This window comes from Ctenopharyngodon idella, chromosome 12 (assembly GCF_019924925.1).
Source record: "Ctenopharyngodon idella isolate HZGC_01 chromosome 12, HZGC01, whole genome shotgun sequence".
NCBI classification, from domain to species: domain Eukaryota; kingdom Metazoa; phylum Chordata; class Actinopteri; order Cypriniformes; family Xenocyprididae; genus Ctenopharyngodon; species Ctenopharyngodon idella.
This window is the reverse complement of record NC_067231.1, coordinates 15,977,073-15,995,545: the sequence shown is the minus strand read 5'-3', so window position 1 is coordinate 15,995,545 and position 18,473 is coordinate 15,977,073. Positions and strand designations below refer to the sequence as shown.

The 18,473-nt window shown below is 37.9% G+C and overlaps 1 protein-coding gene and 1 long non-coding RNA gene across 5 annotated transcripts in view; one reads left to right on the top strand and one right to left on the bottom strand.

Moving 5' to 3' along the window:
- afap1 (actin filament associated protein 1) overlaps positions 1 to 18,473 on the bottom strand; it is a 56,729-nt gene that overhangs the window by 30,441 nt on the left and 7,815 nt on the right. The window contains exons 1-3 of one of the 4 annotated variants that reach the window (XM_051914365.1): positions 8,109 to 8,211; positions 1,239 to 1,367; positions 1,004 to 1,086 (exon numbers count right to left, since the gene is read on the bottom strand). In XM_051914365.1, the coding sequence (XP_051770325.1) occupies positions 1,004 to 1,086; positions 1,239 to 1,365 (210 nt within the window). In that variant the 5' untranslated portion in view covers positions 1,366 to 1,367; positions 8,109 to 8,211. Of the gene's footprint in view, positions 1 to 1,003; positions 1,087 to 1,238; positions 1,368 to 7,765; positions 8,212 to 18,473 lie in introns of those variants that run through there. The other 3 variants (XM_051914363.1, XM_051914366.1, XM_051914364.1) reach the window with 3 other exon arrangements.
- LOC127523561 (uncharacterized) lies at positions 6,946 to 12,353 on the top strand. Its single transcript, XR_007932899.1, has 3 exons — positions 6,946 to 7,482; positions 11,689 to 11,817; positions 11,905 to 12,353. It is a non-coding gene; the product is annotated as an uncharacterized LOC127523561 (long non-coding RNA).

Here is an 18,473-nt window from a genome sequence, read left to right as displayed (position 1 = left end):
CCTGTTGACATTTGTTTAATAGAGCTGGGTGATATATTGAATAAACGGTAACAGAACACAAATTAAGATATTCTTGATGAAATCCGAGAGGTATCTGACTCCTCCATACACAGCAATTTAACCACAACTTTCAATGTCCAGAAAGGTAGATTGTTAAAATAGTCGACGTGACTGCAATGGTTCAAACTTAATTTTATGAAGCAAATATTTTAGAATACTTTTTGTGCGCAAAAACAAAACAAAAATAATTACTTTATTCAACAATATCTTCTCTTCTGTGTCATTCTCATACGCCATTTTCGTTCAGCTCTTCTAGGTTCCAGGTTCAGCATCACACACATGTGTCTGCCAATACTGAGCCAGTGTTCTGACGCAGAACCTGGAAGCACTGGATGTAAACAGCATATGAAAATGACACAGGAGATAATATATTTTTGAATAAAGTCGTTTGTTGTTTCATTTGTGTGTTCAATTTTTGTTTCATTTGTGTGCACAAAAAGTATTCTTGTCGCTTCATAAAATTAAGGTTGAACCACTGCAGTCACGTTGACTATTTTAATGATGTCTTTAGTACCTTTCTGGAACTTGAAAGTGGTGGTTAAATTGCTGTCTATGAAGGTGTCAGAGAGCTGTCAGATTTCATCAAAAATATCATAATTTGTTTTCCGAAGATAAACGAAGGACATGAAGATGAGCAATTAATGACATAATTTTAATTTTTGGGTGAACTAACCCTTTAACAAAGATTAATAAATGCTTTGAAAAATACATTGCTCATTGTCAGTTCAAGTTAGCTAATGCATTACCTAACTAATGAAACCTTATTGTACAATGTTACTGAATAAGGACATTGTGACAAACTTGTGAGTATGAGTGATTTAAAAAAAATAAATAAATAACAAATATAATACTTTTATTCAGCAAGGATGCAATAAATAGATCAAAAGTGACAGTGAAGTATATAATAACTGCTACATTAATAGTAATAATATGCACATCTTACCATCCAGGGGTGAGGAATCTCTGGAAGGGGCATCTGAGGAGGGGCTGGGAGAGAGGTGTGTATCTCTGTCTTACATGAAGGCTCTGAGAGAAAAACAAACACATTCATACAGCACAGCTGAAAAAACTAAATTGATGCAGATATTAAGGAGACATGAGTCATGATGATGGTGCAGTGTAAAGAGTTCATCTGAAGTCAAAGGTCAAATGAGCAGCTAAAGTGGGTTTGTGCTTACCTCTAGTGGCTAGAACTCTGTGCAGGATGTTTAATATTTGCTGTTTCTTCTCTCTCACTCCAGCAGTTAAATACTCTCTGTCTAACAACTCCAAAAAGACCCGCAACTCTGCCAACAACTCCTCCATCGCTGAAAAAAAACACATACAGTACAATCAGATATTCAATAAGCACAATAAGAGCACAATTTTGTGGCATCAAATCTTCTACTTTGTTGATTTTATCATATTGACACTGTAAAGATGGGTTGTCAGCATTGCTCTGCCCTGAGATGCTGGCTGGCATCTCGTAAAAGCCGTGAATTATGGGTATCTGTTGGCTCGGCACCTGAGGAATATCAAAGGCTATCAAATGTGAATTGCAGCCCTGGAAAATCAGAGGTCTATAAAACAGCATTACAATGAACTCAGGCCCATATAAACACATAGCTGAAGGTTTACATAAGACTGAGAGCTGGGGGGGGGGGACGGCTGCTGTAGGGACAGCTTCTTGACGTAAAACAGAGAATAAAGCTCACTGATTAGTGTGTGCTATGAAATGAAGTGTGCATAGCAAATTGAGTGTGTCACTGTAGTCTAGATTCCAGCCATCAAGACTGCCGCTGCACTTACATCTGGATATGAGCCAGTCTTTTTCAGGTTGGCTATAGTTCATTTAAATGCAGGTATTACCCTAAAATCCCTCCTTCAAGTATGCACAAATCAAAATTGCAGATGGAGTGATTTTTGTCCATTAAATATTTGAAATGTTCTTGTATTTAAAGGGATACAACAAGACAATTGTTAGAGTTGGGTGATATGGACAAAATACTATATCTGCATTTTCTAATAAATGGTTTAAATGTTTACTTTTACAATCCTCCATTACAATAGTCCATTTACTGTTACTGCTCTCATAAAAGTGCAATTGCTTGTGTTACATTTAGAATTACAAACATGCATTTAACATCCAACAACAAATAAAATTCAGCAAAATGTATATTTTAGAAACAATTATTGTGCTCCAATTATTTTGCACTCCATCTGTTTGACGTATACATGCCAGTGAAGTCTTTGAAGTATAATGGAGACTTGTTTACTGTCAGAATGAGCCTTTATGCAAAATGGAAATACTTATGTGACTTTCTAACATTTATAGATAAGCATACAACCATAATATGACCATAATATGTATTTTATGCACTAAGGAAAATGCGCCTCAAAAGCATTAAACAGTACACGCATCTGACAGGAGGGTATGCCACATTAAACTATATGTTTAGGAGGTCCGCAACCTCACTAGGATGAGGCCTGCTGTTTGAGAAGCACACTGTGTCCTCCACAAAATCAAAGTGTATCGATATAAACTTCTCATATCTCATTTAGAAATATATCTATATCTTACACAAGTTGATATGCAGTCCAGCCCTAACAATTGTTACAAAAAAAGTAGAAAGTTCATTAAGATTTTTCATGCGTCATAGTTAAACTGATTGCCCGAGCACTGATTGATTTAGGAAGACATTATGGTGTCCTTACATAAGAACATCTAATTTAATAATTGGAGTTCTTGTTGTTTTACTGGATAATTCAAATCACATGTTCTTGTGTTTGACTGAATAGACATTTCCCCCACAGTATGTGTTTGAACTGCTCTTTGGTTACTGTTGACTACAGTCTATCATCATACTTCAACAGGACAATACACTATAATATTTATTCATAAGCTTTTACATGCTATTTGGGATGATTTTTTTTCTAAATTGTCCATTCTGAAAAGCTATTAGCTTGATGCAAAAGTGTTATGATCTATAAATGCATAAGCATAATATATAAAAGACACAGTCATTCTAATGCACACACTGCAAACCTCTGTCTTACCAGTGATTTTAAAATTTTAATTTTGATATTATTATTTAAATCATAAATAAATGAATAAAGTTATTAATCAGAGATTAAAATGGGGAAAAAAGATAAATACATTTTGGTGTCTCTAGCAACCCACAATATTTATAATTAAAAACTTAATTTTTTAATAATTATGGAATTAATATAAATATATTTATTTATGATTACTATATAAAATATATTATTATTATTATACTATAATTTTCCTGGAAATATGGTATTCAAATCAGACGACAAAAAGAAAAAAAAAAAAAAAAGAAAAAAAAAAAAAAAAAAAAATCACAAAAGGATAACTAGAAACATGTGTCAAATATTTTTTTATAAAGCAACATTTTCAACTGTTTTGATGGTTCTTAGATCTCATATTGCTGCTGTGTATAATGAAAAATACAATAAGCTTATACCATTTCCAGTTGTTCCTGTATCATTCCCTGACCAACAGCTTGCATGTCAGAGCGAATAAAGCTAATGAAGCACTTTCAGCGACGGTGGCCAAATAACATGAAAGGAAATACACTTTAAAAACCAACAGGGCGAACCAAATCGCTGCATTACAGAGCACCAAGTGCCACACAGAAATGAGGACCACCTTCAAACTATGCTTGGGGGCAAAGTCAAGAGAGAGAGAACGAAAGGGAAAAAGGAGAAGGGAAAAACTTTAAACAATCACAACCACCCACATTCACAATTCTCTAACTCTGATTCTTCTTCATTCACTCACTCTCGATTGACTAATCCTAGTGTAAACAAAACAAAACAAAACAAAACGATGAAAGATAGCAAGAAATGCATCCAAAAAGCCCATCTTTTAAAAAGGTGACATACCACCAGCTGAAATCCTGAGGAATGACAAAATATGTTAACACATCCAGACAGAGAAAAAAAAAAAAAGTCAGCAATTTTAGTCTTGTTTTACAAATACCTGCCAAATTGACCAGAAAGAGGCTGATGCCATGCCAGAGAAGGTTTTGAAAAGCAAAGCTGATTTTAATTCGGTGTTGACAGAGAGAAATAATGAATGATATTCAGTTTAGTGGTTATCTAGAACCAGTTTGACAAGCTGACCTAGTGAACTCTCAGAATAAACATCATTCAGTCTCTGCTGAACAAAAATCACATTATTCTACCATTCCAACCCAAATTCAATAATATAAAGGGATGTGGGCTGCAAAAGCAATTGTGATGCTGCCAGCATGCAAGAACCAGTATTATTTGTCTGCTGATGCAGAATGTGTGTGCATTTGCGTAGGCGTGTATGTATACGTGGTTACGGTCTACCACCCAGGCCGCTGAGAAGCAACAACATCCTTGAAATTCACCAAAGAAAATGTGTGTGTGTGTGTGTGTGTGTGTGTGTGTCTGTGTGTGTACGTACATGTACAGATTACAGACTACCTTTCTCTCCGCGCTGTCATCCTATCCGACCCTTCCGTCGCATTTAAGAGCAGTTCTCTTTAATGAACCGTTCAAATCCATATGCACATGATCTATGACCTACCGTATATATAATCAGGCATTAACCCATGCCAAGTTTCTGTGGAGTACCCACCATCCCACATCCTTCACTCACTCTTCTCTCTACTTTTATCTCACTCACTCCCACTTCTCCATTTCAATTTCCATACTGAGCCAAGATATGGTGGCTGACAATAAACCTTTGACAAAATGAGATAACAAACAACCTCTTTTGCTTTGGTTAAGAAACCTGCCAAGAACATAAACGTGAACTTCTTGCTCTTCTGTCCTCCCTGACTCCTCATCCAGTGCAGTGCTTCTCTTTGATGTCTGCTGACAGGATCCAGACGGAGAGCTGGTGATGACTGAGATACAACACAAGTTCCTTCATACTCCAATCCGGTGTTACGCACCAAACGCCTTGGAGGCTGAACAGAAGGATGGATGGAGGTAAAGATAAAAAGAAAAGCATGGCAATCTTGCTTGTAACACCTCCAGAGTCATATCAAAGTTCTTTGAAAGCAAGTCAGTTCACTCTGCAACCATCTTTGCAACTGTTTTTACACTAAATTCTAAAAGGTTAACATCAGTTCAACTTTTAAATAACTCGAGGCCTTGCATTTTTTTCACATTCCAATGCCAGCATCTTTGAAAACGCATTCTGTGTGAATGAGTCCTGATGACTTACAATTTCTTCGATTGATTTTTCTATGAGCAATCCATCTCTGTCTATATCCCTGTCCCACTAGAGCCCAAAATATCAATATAATCAATCAACAATTATATGCTGTATAGAATCTCTCGTAGATCTGAGAGGCAATGGGTGCCCAGAACAAAACATTTGGCAGCTGTGAATAAGGCGGCTACTAATCTGTGGTTTGTGAAATTAGGCTGCTTTACGGTTTGGCCTCATCATGGTTACCGCTCGCTGCCACAGGCCAGGGCACACCAGAGCACCACTCATGCTACACATGCCTGGAAAATAGTAGAAAACTACAGGAGAGAAGAAAATATTGAACAGATGCTCCACTATCCCACTAATGATGGGCTTCAATACCAGCATCTGTGTAGTCACGTAGTCACATATATCAAATGCCACAGGATCATCAATAAGAGAATATCTCAGCTGTGTGATTATATTCATCTCTGTGTTTGATTATATGTGTGTACTATCCATGTGTCTCATGTATGTTCACATGAACATATGAAGAAAATACTGAGGTTTCAATTATGGAATGACGGTTTAAAATACGTCCATAAATGTGTACTTGTGTTTATGAGTTTGTGTGTGTGTGTATATAAAATTACAGAGCGCTAACTCCTAAACCACAGTGGGCAGAGGGGTGGGAGAGAGGAGCCACGGGTTACAGAAACCTTTAAGAATCATCCTTCAAGAGGGTGAGGGAGACTCCATGATGCCTGGGAAACTGAGCAGAGAAGTGATTGCATCCACTTTTTATGTGTGCATTTGTGAACGTTCACCAGCATTTGAGTATTTGCCTTTCAACAATTACTTAGGATGTTGACAATTTAGTTTGCGCCCCACAATTATGCTTCCCATTGCTAACATGATCAGATCTGCATATAGAACAACCATTGAATACTGAATAAGGCTGAACCAATGGCCACAAAAATATACTCAACTTAATAGCAATGTCATGAAAGCATTTCCTTATAGAGTTTCCCAAATTATGTTAAATTGTTTTGCCAAAAAGGCAAACACACTAACCTCTAGCACTCTCCAATGTAGAAAGCCATTAACTCTAGTAATAGTGAATGTTTATGATAGCAATTGAGAGAGGGTTAAAAAAAAAAAACAAGAGAAAAATATGATAAAAGACTGCAGTAGAGCCAAGCAGTTGACAGAGTGGGTAGAAACGACAGACAAAAGCAAAGTTATAGAGTTCCCTTCTTGTCTCTCTTCTTTTTTGGGTCAGACATCTCTACATGGAGGAAAGGAAAGGCTTTGGGGGTTTCTGGCACGTGTAGGCCAAAAACTCATCAGCATGGAAACTGTCGGTGAGGAGACCCCCTAAAATAAAGCCAAGTAGGCTAACAGACCAACACCCACATCACACACAGTAATCGAGTGCCAATTCATACCATGTCAGACTGGTCTAACAACACAGTGCCATATGTTCCTAAATGCCAATAAACACATTAACCACTAGCACAGCCCAGTATAAGCTTTAGAACAAGATGAAAAGTTCAAATCCAAAAGAAACATTGTCACATCTGGAACTATGCTTACATGTTTTAGTGCAAAAAGAATGGTGTTGTAGTCTCATTGTAACATATGTAAGGGATATAATAGTATATGGTCTTTAACACTAAATAAACCCCAATGCAACAATGCTATGGCAAAACCACACTTGGCCAAAAACTCCAAAGCCAATGCTACGCCCTGCACTCAGATACCGTTAAACCACTGTGGACAATAAGGGCTCTGTCATATCCAACCGAGTGCAGAGTTGTGATGCATGTCCAGGATACCTGACACCTCACAGCTGCCAGCCAACCAGCCAATCACAGATGTCCTGCCTATCCAGCTCATGTTATGTTTTTGAAAGTGCAGACTTCTGTGACAGAAGATAACAGGGCACCTGTATCACCCCTAGAGTTATTATGGGTTACTGGAATCACTCTTCTGATTTAATTAATAAATTTAACACTAAAATTCTAATACTATTAAATTTAAAAACATTAATAAAATAAAAAAATAAATAAATACAGCAAACGAATAGCAGTCCACGATTTCCTTGTAACTTCATGTCATTAAATTTACCGCCTCTTCACATTTCAAATTGCAACGGCTTTTCTAACTGACCTGTGAGAAGTGAGAAGAGCTGCGAGGGATGAGAAGATCTTACTCGGGGTGAACGCGGCTCTTTCCAAACCAAAACGGTAATATTGCCTTTTAAATGTCCATTATGTGAAATATTTTTATTTCTTTACTTCCTCTGTCTTTTAAATTAAATTAATACGAAAAATTATTTTTACAAACTTCTTCCTCACACAAAGCGCGAGGATGCCGATGAAATGCGTTTCTTTCATACACTTTGTGATACTGCATCTCACTAAAAGATACATCGTTCTTTCATAGGGACTATAAATTACACGTGGACAGAGTAATATTAATCAACGATCTCAAAGCATGCAAATCCACATGGAGATACTGGACACTCACCCCTCGAGGCGAACAGTATGGGGTCGCTCCGCATCTTAAAGTCAAACGCATCTAACTCCGAGTAGGTAGGGGTTGCAGGCGTGTGTCAGACAGCTGCTGTATTTCATTAAAATCCGCGCAACAGAGCCGTCTCTGTTTTCCCCGCTTTCTCTCTGTGTGAACAAGCAGAACTGCACTCGCTGCCGCCAGGCAATGTCTCGTTTCCTCTAAAAACTTGCCCTGACTTTCTCCTCGATCCTGACACAGAGCAGGTCTGTTCACTTTCTGTTTATCGCGATGCGAACAGCAAACCGCTGCGCCTTCGAAAGGGAGCTGCTTGGAGGCTTACAAGAAAATCTTTCACCTTCTCTCCATGTCGTGCTCGGCGAAAAGTGGGACCTCCTTCCTTTCTATTTAGTTTCCTCTCCCTCTTTTCTCCGCCCTGTAGCCCCACATCTCCAATTCCACAGCTGGATACAGCGCATGTGTGTGGAGAGGGATGACTAACGAGCATAATGTTTAGTGAAGTTTATGCGCGGATACGTTTTTTATTACCATATTTAAGTTTAGAACATTTACCTTAGAATGATGAAGAACATAACTTGTCTTTAAAGAAAACTTTAATTCTAAATTAGTTTAAAAATTAATAAGCTCAAGCAAAAGGCTCAACTCTGTAGATTCATGCTGATCTATAGGTATTTTCTAATTTAAATTTTCATCCATCTTGTTCAACTAACAATATTTTAATTAAATAAATAAAGTGTAATTGTAACTGTTTGCCATGTAGACCAGAGGAGCCCAGACGAAGAAAGGTTAGCTGCTTTCGCACAAGTGAACATTCCTCTCTGCCAAGTTTGTACATGCATTACTATAAATCAATCATCTATTTATGGTTTAATTACAAGTCATTCATCTGAAAGGGTCTATAAAAAGTGAGAAACTCTATAATCACAGCGGTTGATAACAGGGTCACTGACCTACATACAGATGTTTTAACAATGTATTAGACACAGTCCTAAGTGGCTACAAATGTTTGGTTTTTCCAATAATTAGAGCTCAACCGATATGGGTTTTTGTGGGCCAATGGCGATACCGATATTAGGGAGTAAAAAAAAGTCTGATATCGATAAAACGGCCAATATTCTTTATGAGTATATTATAGGGGTGCAACGGTTCAAATTACTCATGGTTCGGTTTTTATCATGGTTTTAGGGTGATGGTTTCGGTATGGTTCGGTACGTGCTATGCTCAGGGAACTGTCAAATAAAAATAAAGAAAATAAGAAAAAATAAACAACAAGCAACAGCAGGTATTTCAGGTATCTAAAAGTAGTTTTCAGGTAGTCCTACAGAAAATAAATAAAATAATCAAATATAAAATAACACTGCATATTATATTCACTGTATAAATTAAGTAAAGATTGATCATTATTGAAGTTACAAAAGTTATTCAGTCAAGAGCAGTGAGTGAGTTCTTTGTCATTAAAAACACAGACTGCAGGAATATTAGGCTTCTTTCCCTTTAAAGCCCGGAACACACCAAGCCGACGCAGATGAACTAGTGGCGACGAAACAGACTGCGGGGTTGGCTCACGTCGGCAGCGTCTGGGTGCAAAGTTGCCCTGACACACAAAACCGACGCTCGATGGCCAAGTAGCATGTCCGTTCTGCACCTGCTTAAGAAGAAATGCCTTTCCGTACCAGCAGGTGGCAGTAGCTGAACAGCCAATCAGAATGATCAGATGGCCCGACTGACCGATGAGCTCCGACGCTGATTCAACATGTCGAATTGGCCGAAAAAAAGCCGATGAGGTCCAACTTCAGCCGACGTTGCGGAACACACTGAGAAAACTTAGTTGGCCGACGAATAAAAACTGCCTGACAGCCGACCGTCGGCTTGGTGTGTTCCGGGCTTAAGACATAATGCACGCTCCAGTTCATATACTGTTACACATGCATTGTATTTCTCAACTTTTATATGTTCACTTAAAACATAACCGACTATGGTTGCTAGGATACTCGCCAAAATGGGCATGTTGACATAATTTTTGTGCGAATTTGTCCATTCAAGCGCAAGACTTGAAAGAGAACTCAGTATTTGTGCGCTGTCTGAGATAAGCGTGTGCGCACTTCGGATGAGCGCACACACAAATAGAAGATTTGTGCACGCAAGTTCTCTTTCGCATCTTGCTCATAAATGTTTAAATTAGCAAGGCTTAAATGAGTTTACTTTAAACACAGATAGCAACGTGTGCCGTTCAAGTCTCACATGCGCTTGCGCACTATCAACACCGGGTGATGACGGCGTTAATGACTGCTCATATTCGAGCATTCGGCACTCGCAGTGAACCAAGTTTACAAAGGGTGACTGTTTTGTCCACACTTTTTGATTATCACTGTTGTAACGTATTGGGAAGCCAAAATGCGTATTCATCGCTGAAACATACATTAGCCGAACTCTGTCTGTCTGTTTTAGATGTTGCTATTTTCAACAAACCATATTATAGATGCGTCGTCAGATTTGAGATAAACCGCGGTGCAAGTGTGTGTAGAAAATTTTCATACCGGTGGCATATCTGCGGCATATACGCCGATGCAGATATATCTGCAATAAGCTCATATCGGCCGATAAAATCTCGCTCTACCAATAACCTTAGTTTTGTTTTACCACTTGGAAACACTGGTGCTTGAATTCATGAATAATGTTTATCTTGTTTCCTATAAACAGGTCCAACAATGATATGGCTGAAATTTGTTGGACATTTATTTGAAAATGAACCATCAAAACAAAAAAAAGTATCTTTCTTTTAAAGTTCAGGTTTCAGTCAGCAATGGCATTTCTCTACCTCCTCAGGTGCATGTCCCATTTATCCAAATTTTTCTCTTTCATGACCTATAGAGGGGGTTACTCACAAATCGTAAATGCACATAACATAATTTGGAATTAGCGAATCTTAGTAAAACTGAAATAACCTTTAAAAAACTACAAAGGTTATAAAAATAATTATTTAAGAAATTAAATTAAGAATGTAATTATGCAGAGATTATGGTCCTGCACAATCAGAGAATATAACAATAACTACAAGTCAATGTAAAGGCATGTCTGGATTGAAAAACATGCAAACATATGTGGGTGGCCAAGTGAACTCATGTTTGTGTCAGCAGGATATTGCATCTGGACACTGATTCATGTATTTGACCTTAAAACAACTATCTATCTGGTCTGAGATCATACTGGGGAAAGAATCAAATTGATATGCAGACATTAAGTCCACCCAAAGCCTGCAGCACAGTGGAGAGCAATACTGTCGTTGACTCAGAGGTTTCAACACAAAGCCTGCATTCCCCACAGTATCAGATTCAACACTGCATCAGATTTAAAGTGCCAGTTTTACTTATCATACTTATCTGTGTTCTGTTTGTTTAGTTGCTTTCCTCTATGACTTTATCAGTTGGGGTATACCTTGTGTGTTTAACTTAGATTACAGATGTTATGATTGTCAACTGCTTCTTGTGGCATCACATGAAAGTCATGACAAAGCAATGTTTATATCTACTCACATAAAAAAAAAAAAAAAGGTACAATCTAGAGAGAGTTATGTGGAGAACAGGAGGAGAGAGAATTAGGTTACACTACCACAGAATTAAATCCCTGAGGTCATTCTGACTGCACAATTCAATAGAATGATATCTTAGAGGAGTCAAAAGTCTTTAGAAAGATACACTAGGAAAGCTGAAAGTCATTTAAAACAAAAAAAAAAAAAAAAATAGGACTACATCTGTAAATTGTGAAACACTTCAGTTCTATCTAGAATCTCAAATATTGAGTCATTCAACTAATTTTTAAATAAAAGAAACACATGGAATACACAAATTGTAGTGATACAAAAACAAAGAAATCAATGTGTCTGATGTTGACCACATATAAACTTCATCTCTTTCCAGCTCCAGACACACTGTCAAAAAGTAATTCTGTGACACCCCTCTAACAGGACTTGGTCCTCACATCACATGCACAGGATGTTGGAAGCAGGGTGGAGGCCCCATACTGGCAAACTGGTAACTGTGAGGAGGGTAAGCTTTAAACAAACAAATCTCTAATGAAGCATTAAAGAGCCTGGTAGCCAGTGGAATGACTGTTTCCTCTGGGTTCCACTGCAGGGCATTCATTACAGCAAAGGCTGTTTTTTCAGGGGCAACACGTGAGCTGAATTCAAGGTCTTTTGAAGTAAATCTCATAGAATGTGTCTATGTGTCACTCATCGATGCTTATATCTCCAAGGAATGCAGCAACAATCTGTGCCCTGGTGAAACACCTCATTACTAAAGTGGCCAAAATCATATGCACACCACCTGCAAGACAATAGAATATTTGATTCCACAGACAAATTAATTTAAATGCTCTAGAGGTTGTTTCTGTACTCTATTAAAAACTAGCATTTCCAATCAGAGTCCTGAATGAACCCTTTGACATTTATTTTTCAGCCCTGAAATGCTTGCAGGACTTGCTGAACCTTTATAATTACTGGAAAATGTTTTCAGAGTTATCTGGAGTGTTGTAGAGTGCTTTTGATTCATTCGAAACAACTGAATATCATCTCTGCGATCTGCACTGCTACTCTCAATATCCAAACTTCATAAAAAAATTTAAATAAAGATTTAAAAAGAAATTTGGCTGTGCTCTTCTCCTAAACATGCGCAGACACACGCATACACACACACACACACACACACAGGTTTGTTTTTGTGAATTGTGGGGACATTCCATAGGCGTAATGGTTTTTATACTGTACAAACCGTATTTTCTATCGCCCTACACCAACCCTACTCCTAAACCTACCCATCAGAGGAAACTGTGCACATTTTTACTTTCTCAAAACTCATTCTGTATGATTTATAAGCTTTTTGAAAAATGGGGACATGGGGTAATGTCCTCATAAGGTCACCCTCTCCTTGTAATACCTATGTCATACCCATGTCATTATACAAATTTGTGTCCTGATATGTCAAAAAAACGCGCACATACACACACACACACACACACACACACACACACACACACACACACACACACACACAGAGTATAATCAAGCCAAAGCCTCCTTATGGAATTAACAAAGAGTAGACAGACAGGATTTAGGACCACAGGAGGCACAGCAAATCTATCAAACCCTTCATAGCCAACAATGCATGCTCAATTAGAATATTACTAATCTAACTCTAGTCAGTCTTGAGATAAGCCTGTAGATAGGACTGATTCAACTATGTGTTTGCTAAACTGGTGGATTTCCACTAATCAGTAAAATAAAATTAATATATTTGTAGCCTATGCCTGAGAGAATACATTAAGATATGTGGTCTCTGTTATAAAGAAAATTAATTTGTGCCAGACTGGCAGAGGGTGTAGTTATTTCTACAGATGTTGCTGTTGTAAATACCTCAGATGTGTTCAAACTCAAGGAAATGTGCTAAACGAACTGCAATGCTTCAAACAGCAGTCAGCATACAGTACATAACAGCACAAGAGCAACAAACTCAGTGGCATCATTTTAATTGGTTGCTCTCCAGTTCACAGTTCTCCCCTGATAAGATGTTATCTCATGTGGAAAATTAAATACATACATTACACACACACACACATCGACTTGCACAGGCAGTAAGTTTGAATAATGGAAACTTTCTGAGCTGGTAAACTGCAACCAATACTCTGTATATATGTCTGGAGAAATCGTCATCGTTGTCTTCATCACAAGCAATCAGTCTTCATAGACTCTCCATATGGCTATGAGGTAAAGGCCGCTCTGCTCAGCTGCAGTTGCATAATTTGACACCATAGTCATTTTATAGTGCAGAAAGCCTAGAAAGTTGTAGCGCATATGGACGGGCAGTATGGAACACTGGCTGTGGTCCAGTGGAGAAAAGCCTTGATGGAGGGAAGACAGAGCAACGGTAAGGAGTATTTAAAAACTAGGTCAGAATCGAAGTGAGCATGACTGCCTTTTGACACTGCTCACTTGTAATATCCTGGCTCAGATTCAGACATACATTGTGCTGTGTTTGGGTTGGGCAGGATCAGCTGGATAGTGCACTACAAACCAGTCCAACAAGGGGTCTCAGAGGAGATACACAATCCTATATCCTTGAAACACCCTAAAGAAGGCTTTGACAAAAAACACCTCAACATTCCATACATGATACTCCGGAATAGTGCAGATGAGGCCACACTACAGTATGCTCTTCCTTTCTACTTTCTTTACATTGAAAATGTATGCTCAGCCAGGAATAATCAATAAGTGCATTTACAGGCACACTTAAAGTTTGATTTTCATCAGACTGGAGCAATAATTCATCTTTTTAAAATGTCATGTAAATAGTTTAGTCAGACTAAAATTGTACCAGTCAGATTTTTGTATTTTTTTTTCTCTCCAGTTACTTCAAAGCAACCACTGACTCCATTATTCAGCACTGAAAGTTTAATTCAGTTCAAATGTATTTGCATGCTGGTTTTAACAGAAATTGTCAAAGTACATGAAAGTACCAAGTACAGCATTGGCAAGGACAATGTGACCAAGGCAAGAGTCCAATTTGGGTTCATTTGAGTCCATTTGTTAATGAAGTGGACAAGGTTGAAGACCCATCTGCAAGTTATCACCAGGAACAAGCAGCTGCATGAAGCTCATCCTTTGCTTTTTTCTATATTGATCTATACACAGTATCTACTACTTTGCACTGATCCCTAACTCCTCTGTTTCCCCAGGCTGGTCAGATTGTTCATAATTTTGTGTATTTTTGCCTTCCTTCATCCATTAAGTACTCCTCCTATTTCTCTGTCCAATTGCATTTCCTTCCTCCCTCTTTTTCTTCTTGATGCCCATTCTTGATAACATACACATAACCCTCCCCCAATCCACACCCAGTCTCAAGTCCCAGCTGCTATAGCCAGGGTGCCTCTTTAGCTCCAACGGTCCACAGCAAACATTCAGATGAATGAATGGATAGATGTATGAAGGGGAGGATGGCCCAGCAGGACAAACAGTCACAAACACTAATACACACTCAACACACACACCTCCCTCTGTCAGGCCGCCCCACTACTTCGAGGCTCAGTCCACCATCTGGCCAGGCTGAGACTACAGACGTGTTGTTGGTTATGGCTGGTCAGCCCTATGGGGGTAGGAGACCCAATTAAGAAACCAATCTGCTTTAATGCAAAATGTATGAGCCCCCCCCCCCATCCCACAGTTTTTCCAATGCTTTTTTATCTGGTTCTCCCTCGTTCACCGAACTCAGCAATCAAATACAAATCCTCTCAGTACATATTGGACATCACACAGTCCTTCATTTCCTCAGATCCAGGCACTTCCCATCAGATGATTTTGATAAATGTTTCAGACAGACTCTGCCAGAACCACAGACACTGATTTTCATCAGACCTCAGGGAGGAAGTACGCCCCCGGAGATCCAATAGCATGTATTTGTGCAGAGTGCTGATTTAGGATCAGATTTTCACATTGTTTACTGGGGTTTAAGCCAAGGAGTGCAAAGGAGCATCTCTGATCCAGAGACAGCATTCCTGATATCTGATCTTGTACATATATGGGTCCTGGCCTCTCACAACAGACCAGATGAGTGAGCCTAGTGTTGATAAATCATCCCAACAAAAGAAGAAAAAAAAATGAGACGATACAATACAAAGAAAAGAGCACAGCTGTCATGGCCAGTAAGACATGGGAGCTCATTCATTTTATCTGTTAATCTAAACTGAATTGTCATTTAACCCTCTGGGGTCTGAGGATTTTCGGGGCCCTGGAGAAGTTTTGACATGCCCTGACATTTGTGCTTTTTTCAGTTGTTCATAAACATATTAATGGAAAAAGTGTCATTACACTGTATTCAGCACAAACTAGGCTACCATAATATGTGAGGAACATGTATGTACATGTTTGTGTTTTTGAAGGAATAACGTTTATGCGTGGTTATTGAAAAAACAAAAAACTTAAGTCACTGAAATAAAGCCAAAAAATATATATTAAATCTGTGTTCACAAGACTTCTGGGTATTGGAGGTTGTAGACTAGAGTTTTTGCTTCAAAATGATGTAAAAATTATCCTGCATACTTGTTAAGTCACACAATCCTGATTTGTGTCCATAATGTTAATTTTGACCTTAAACGAACACATACTGTAGACCAGGACTATTATCACCGAGGGAGACAGTTGCTACATTTAATGCAAGCAAATAGTTTGTTAGTAATCAAATTGATGGCTTAATCAAACTAAACAGACCTGAAATAATCCAATCAATAGGAAATAAGTAAGCATATAAATGCTTAAATCCAACTACTTTCTCAATCGGATTCAAAAATACCTTACACAGCGACTGGGCACTGCGCATGCACTAAAGTTTTGTTTGGAATACATGTAATTTCATGTAAACAAATTTGTGAATCGGACTGCAAAATTTAAGTTTCATATAAACAACTTTCAGAATCTGAAATCAGAGTGATGTGAATTGACGAAAATTTGAGCATGTAAACATACATATACTGAGTCTGACTGCCATAAAGGAAAGGTATTGAGAGCATGCAAGGCCAGAGGGAAAGAGAGAGGTTGTGGGTGAAAGGGAAGGGAGGAGGAGGAGGATGGAAAATAGAGTGTGGAAGACCTTCACTTCACCTGCCAGACACAAATTTCAAAGCCTCACCCTACTGTCAAGAAGCTGGCCAATCAGCTGTAAAAATCCAGCAGTTTCTCAAATAATCACACTGATCTTTGTCATCTATGTTGAACTTTGACACTAATCTAAAGAAAAAAGAAAAGATGGATTGATGAAAAATCATGGTTCCTTTCTGACAGAGTCTAGCCGTAGGTGTAGCATGTTGAAGTATGCAGGGTGTAGATTTTTTTATTTTATTTTATTTTAACATAACTACTGATTACAAACAACCTTTTTAAATCAGCCAGCTTTAAACTGCTTGGTTAAAATACCCTAGCATTGTGGGGGCAAACAGCATTCAAAAAATCTGTTACTTTTACCTTCAGATTTCTTCTGATATCTTTTTATATTGTTTTATATTACCTTTTCTGTTTTTGTGTGTAGTTTTGTGTTGTATTGTGTATTATAGCATGTAAAGACAAAATATAATTCCTGTCTATCAGTATTGTGTTTTGTAAACTGTAAAATTATACTTTGTCTGTGAAGACAGCATAAGAGGCAGAGACTCTGTTATGCAGCCAATGGCGGTACTGAAGAGTACCATTGAGGAGAGATGGATTATGGGAATAACATTCCAAAGAAACATCTGCAGAGCTTCAATGTAAGAGTGCTGAATAACAGCAACAACAAACAATTATCATACACTGAAAGAAGAGAGGGAGAATAGGTAAAAAGATGACAAAGGCTGAGTGCTGATGAAATCTCTCTCTCACTCACAGCATCAACAGCCACAGCATATTCACTCAGATAATTTGTCCACCCAAGTGGAAACTAATGCAGCACAAGAAAAATTTGAAATGTTACAGAATTGTTGAATAATGTGATAATGAAATGCCATGTATTACTTCTAAGACTGTGCTACATCTAAGATGCGAAAAATCAGTTTTCAAGTATATAGATTTAAAGCCAGAAAACTTTACAAATTAATGCATTAAAATGTCAGAACCATTCCCTCAGATGCCGTTCAAATCCAATCCTACCAAGGATGTTTATAATCTAAGACAGCAAATGCCTCTTTTATGTGTGGTTTAATCCTTTAAAGAATGCATTGATCTTAATGCTCACACCTCTGAGAGAGTTCTGCAATGGAAACTTTGCATGGCCATAAAGACAAAAGATTTACTGAGGACTAAAAGTAGAAGCTGCCATAGGTTACACTAATTATACTGGGGGAAAAAATGTTGTTGGATTTACTTTGCAACAATTTTCACTTAGTGTCCCAATCAATTACAAAGAAACAGCAAGTAACACGTTAAATTAAACATGAATTTAAATTTTTATTGTCAAATGTACTTCAATAATCTTTTATTTATTAACATTACATTTACAGTACATGCCTTACACTCACACAAACACACAAATTCAAACACTGGAAATGGACCTCTATGGAATTTCCTCTGGATTAAATGAACCGCCTCTTTCAACACAAGATATAACATCACAACACTGAAAATTGCCATCTTTGAAGATATGAAAACTGAAAACTGCTGTCTTGGGAACAGGCATGATTTCATCTACAAGTGTCATTGAGGGTGACACTGCTACGGAGAAAGCAGCTTGGCTAGTACTAGGGATGTGGACAAGTACTCTGAAGTGACACCAATAACTGATAATGTAAACAATGATCGACTTATTTCTGAATTCAAAATTCAGTAATGACATAAATTACAAACATTTTCGGCAACATTCAGCACATACAGTATGACAGCGGCCATAAACAGGAGGCACACACACTCAGACACATTCACTTTAGGTTCACAAATGAATGCAACAGACTGCTCTATCTTCAGACTATATAAAATACTTGGCGTATTATAAAAAAAAAAAAAAAATGACACAGAGTGCTGAACTTCTGTCAAGCCAGTTGCAATGAAAATAGTGTGCATGCTTTTTATTATTATTATTATTAAGGTAATCTACAAGCAGCACAAAAAGACGGCCTTTGACGTGTTTTTTTCGTTGAGTTAATCAGCAAGTCTTTGGAAAGAACCGACATCAATCAGATAACACCATAG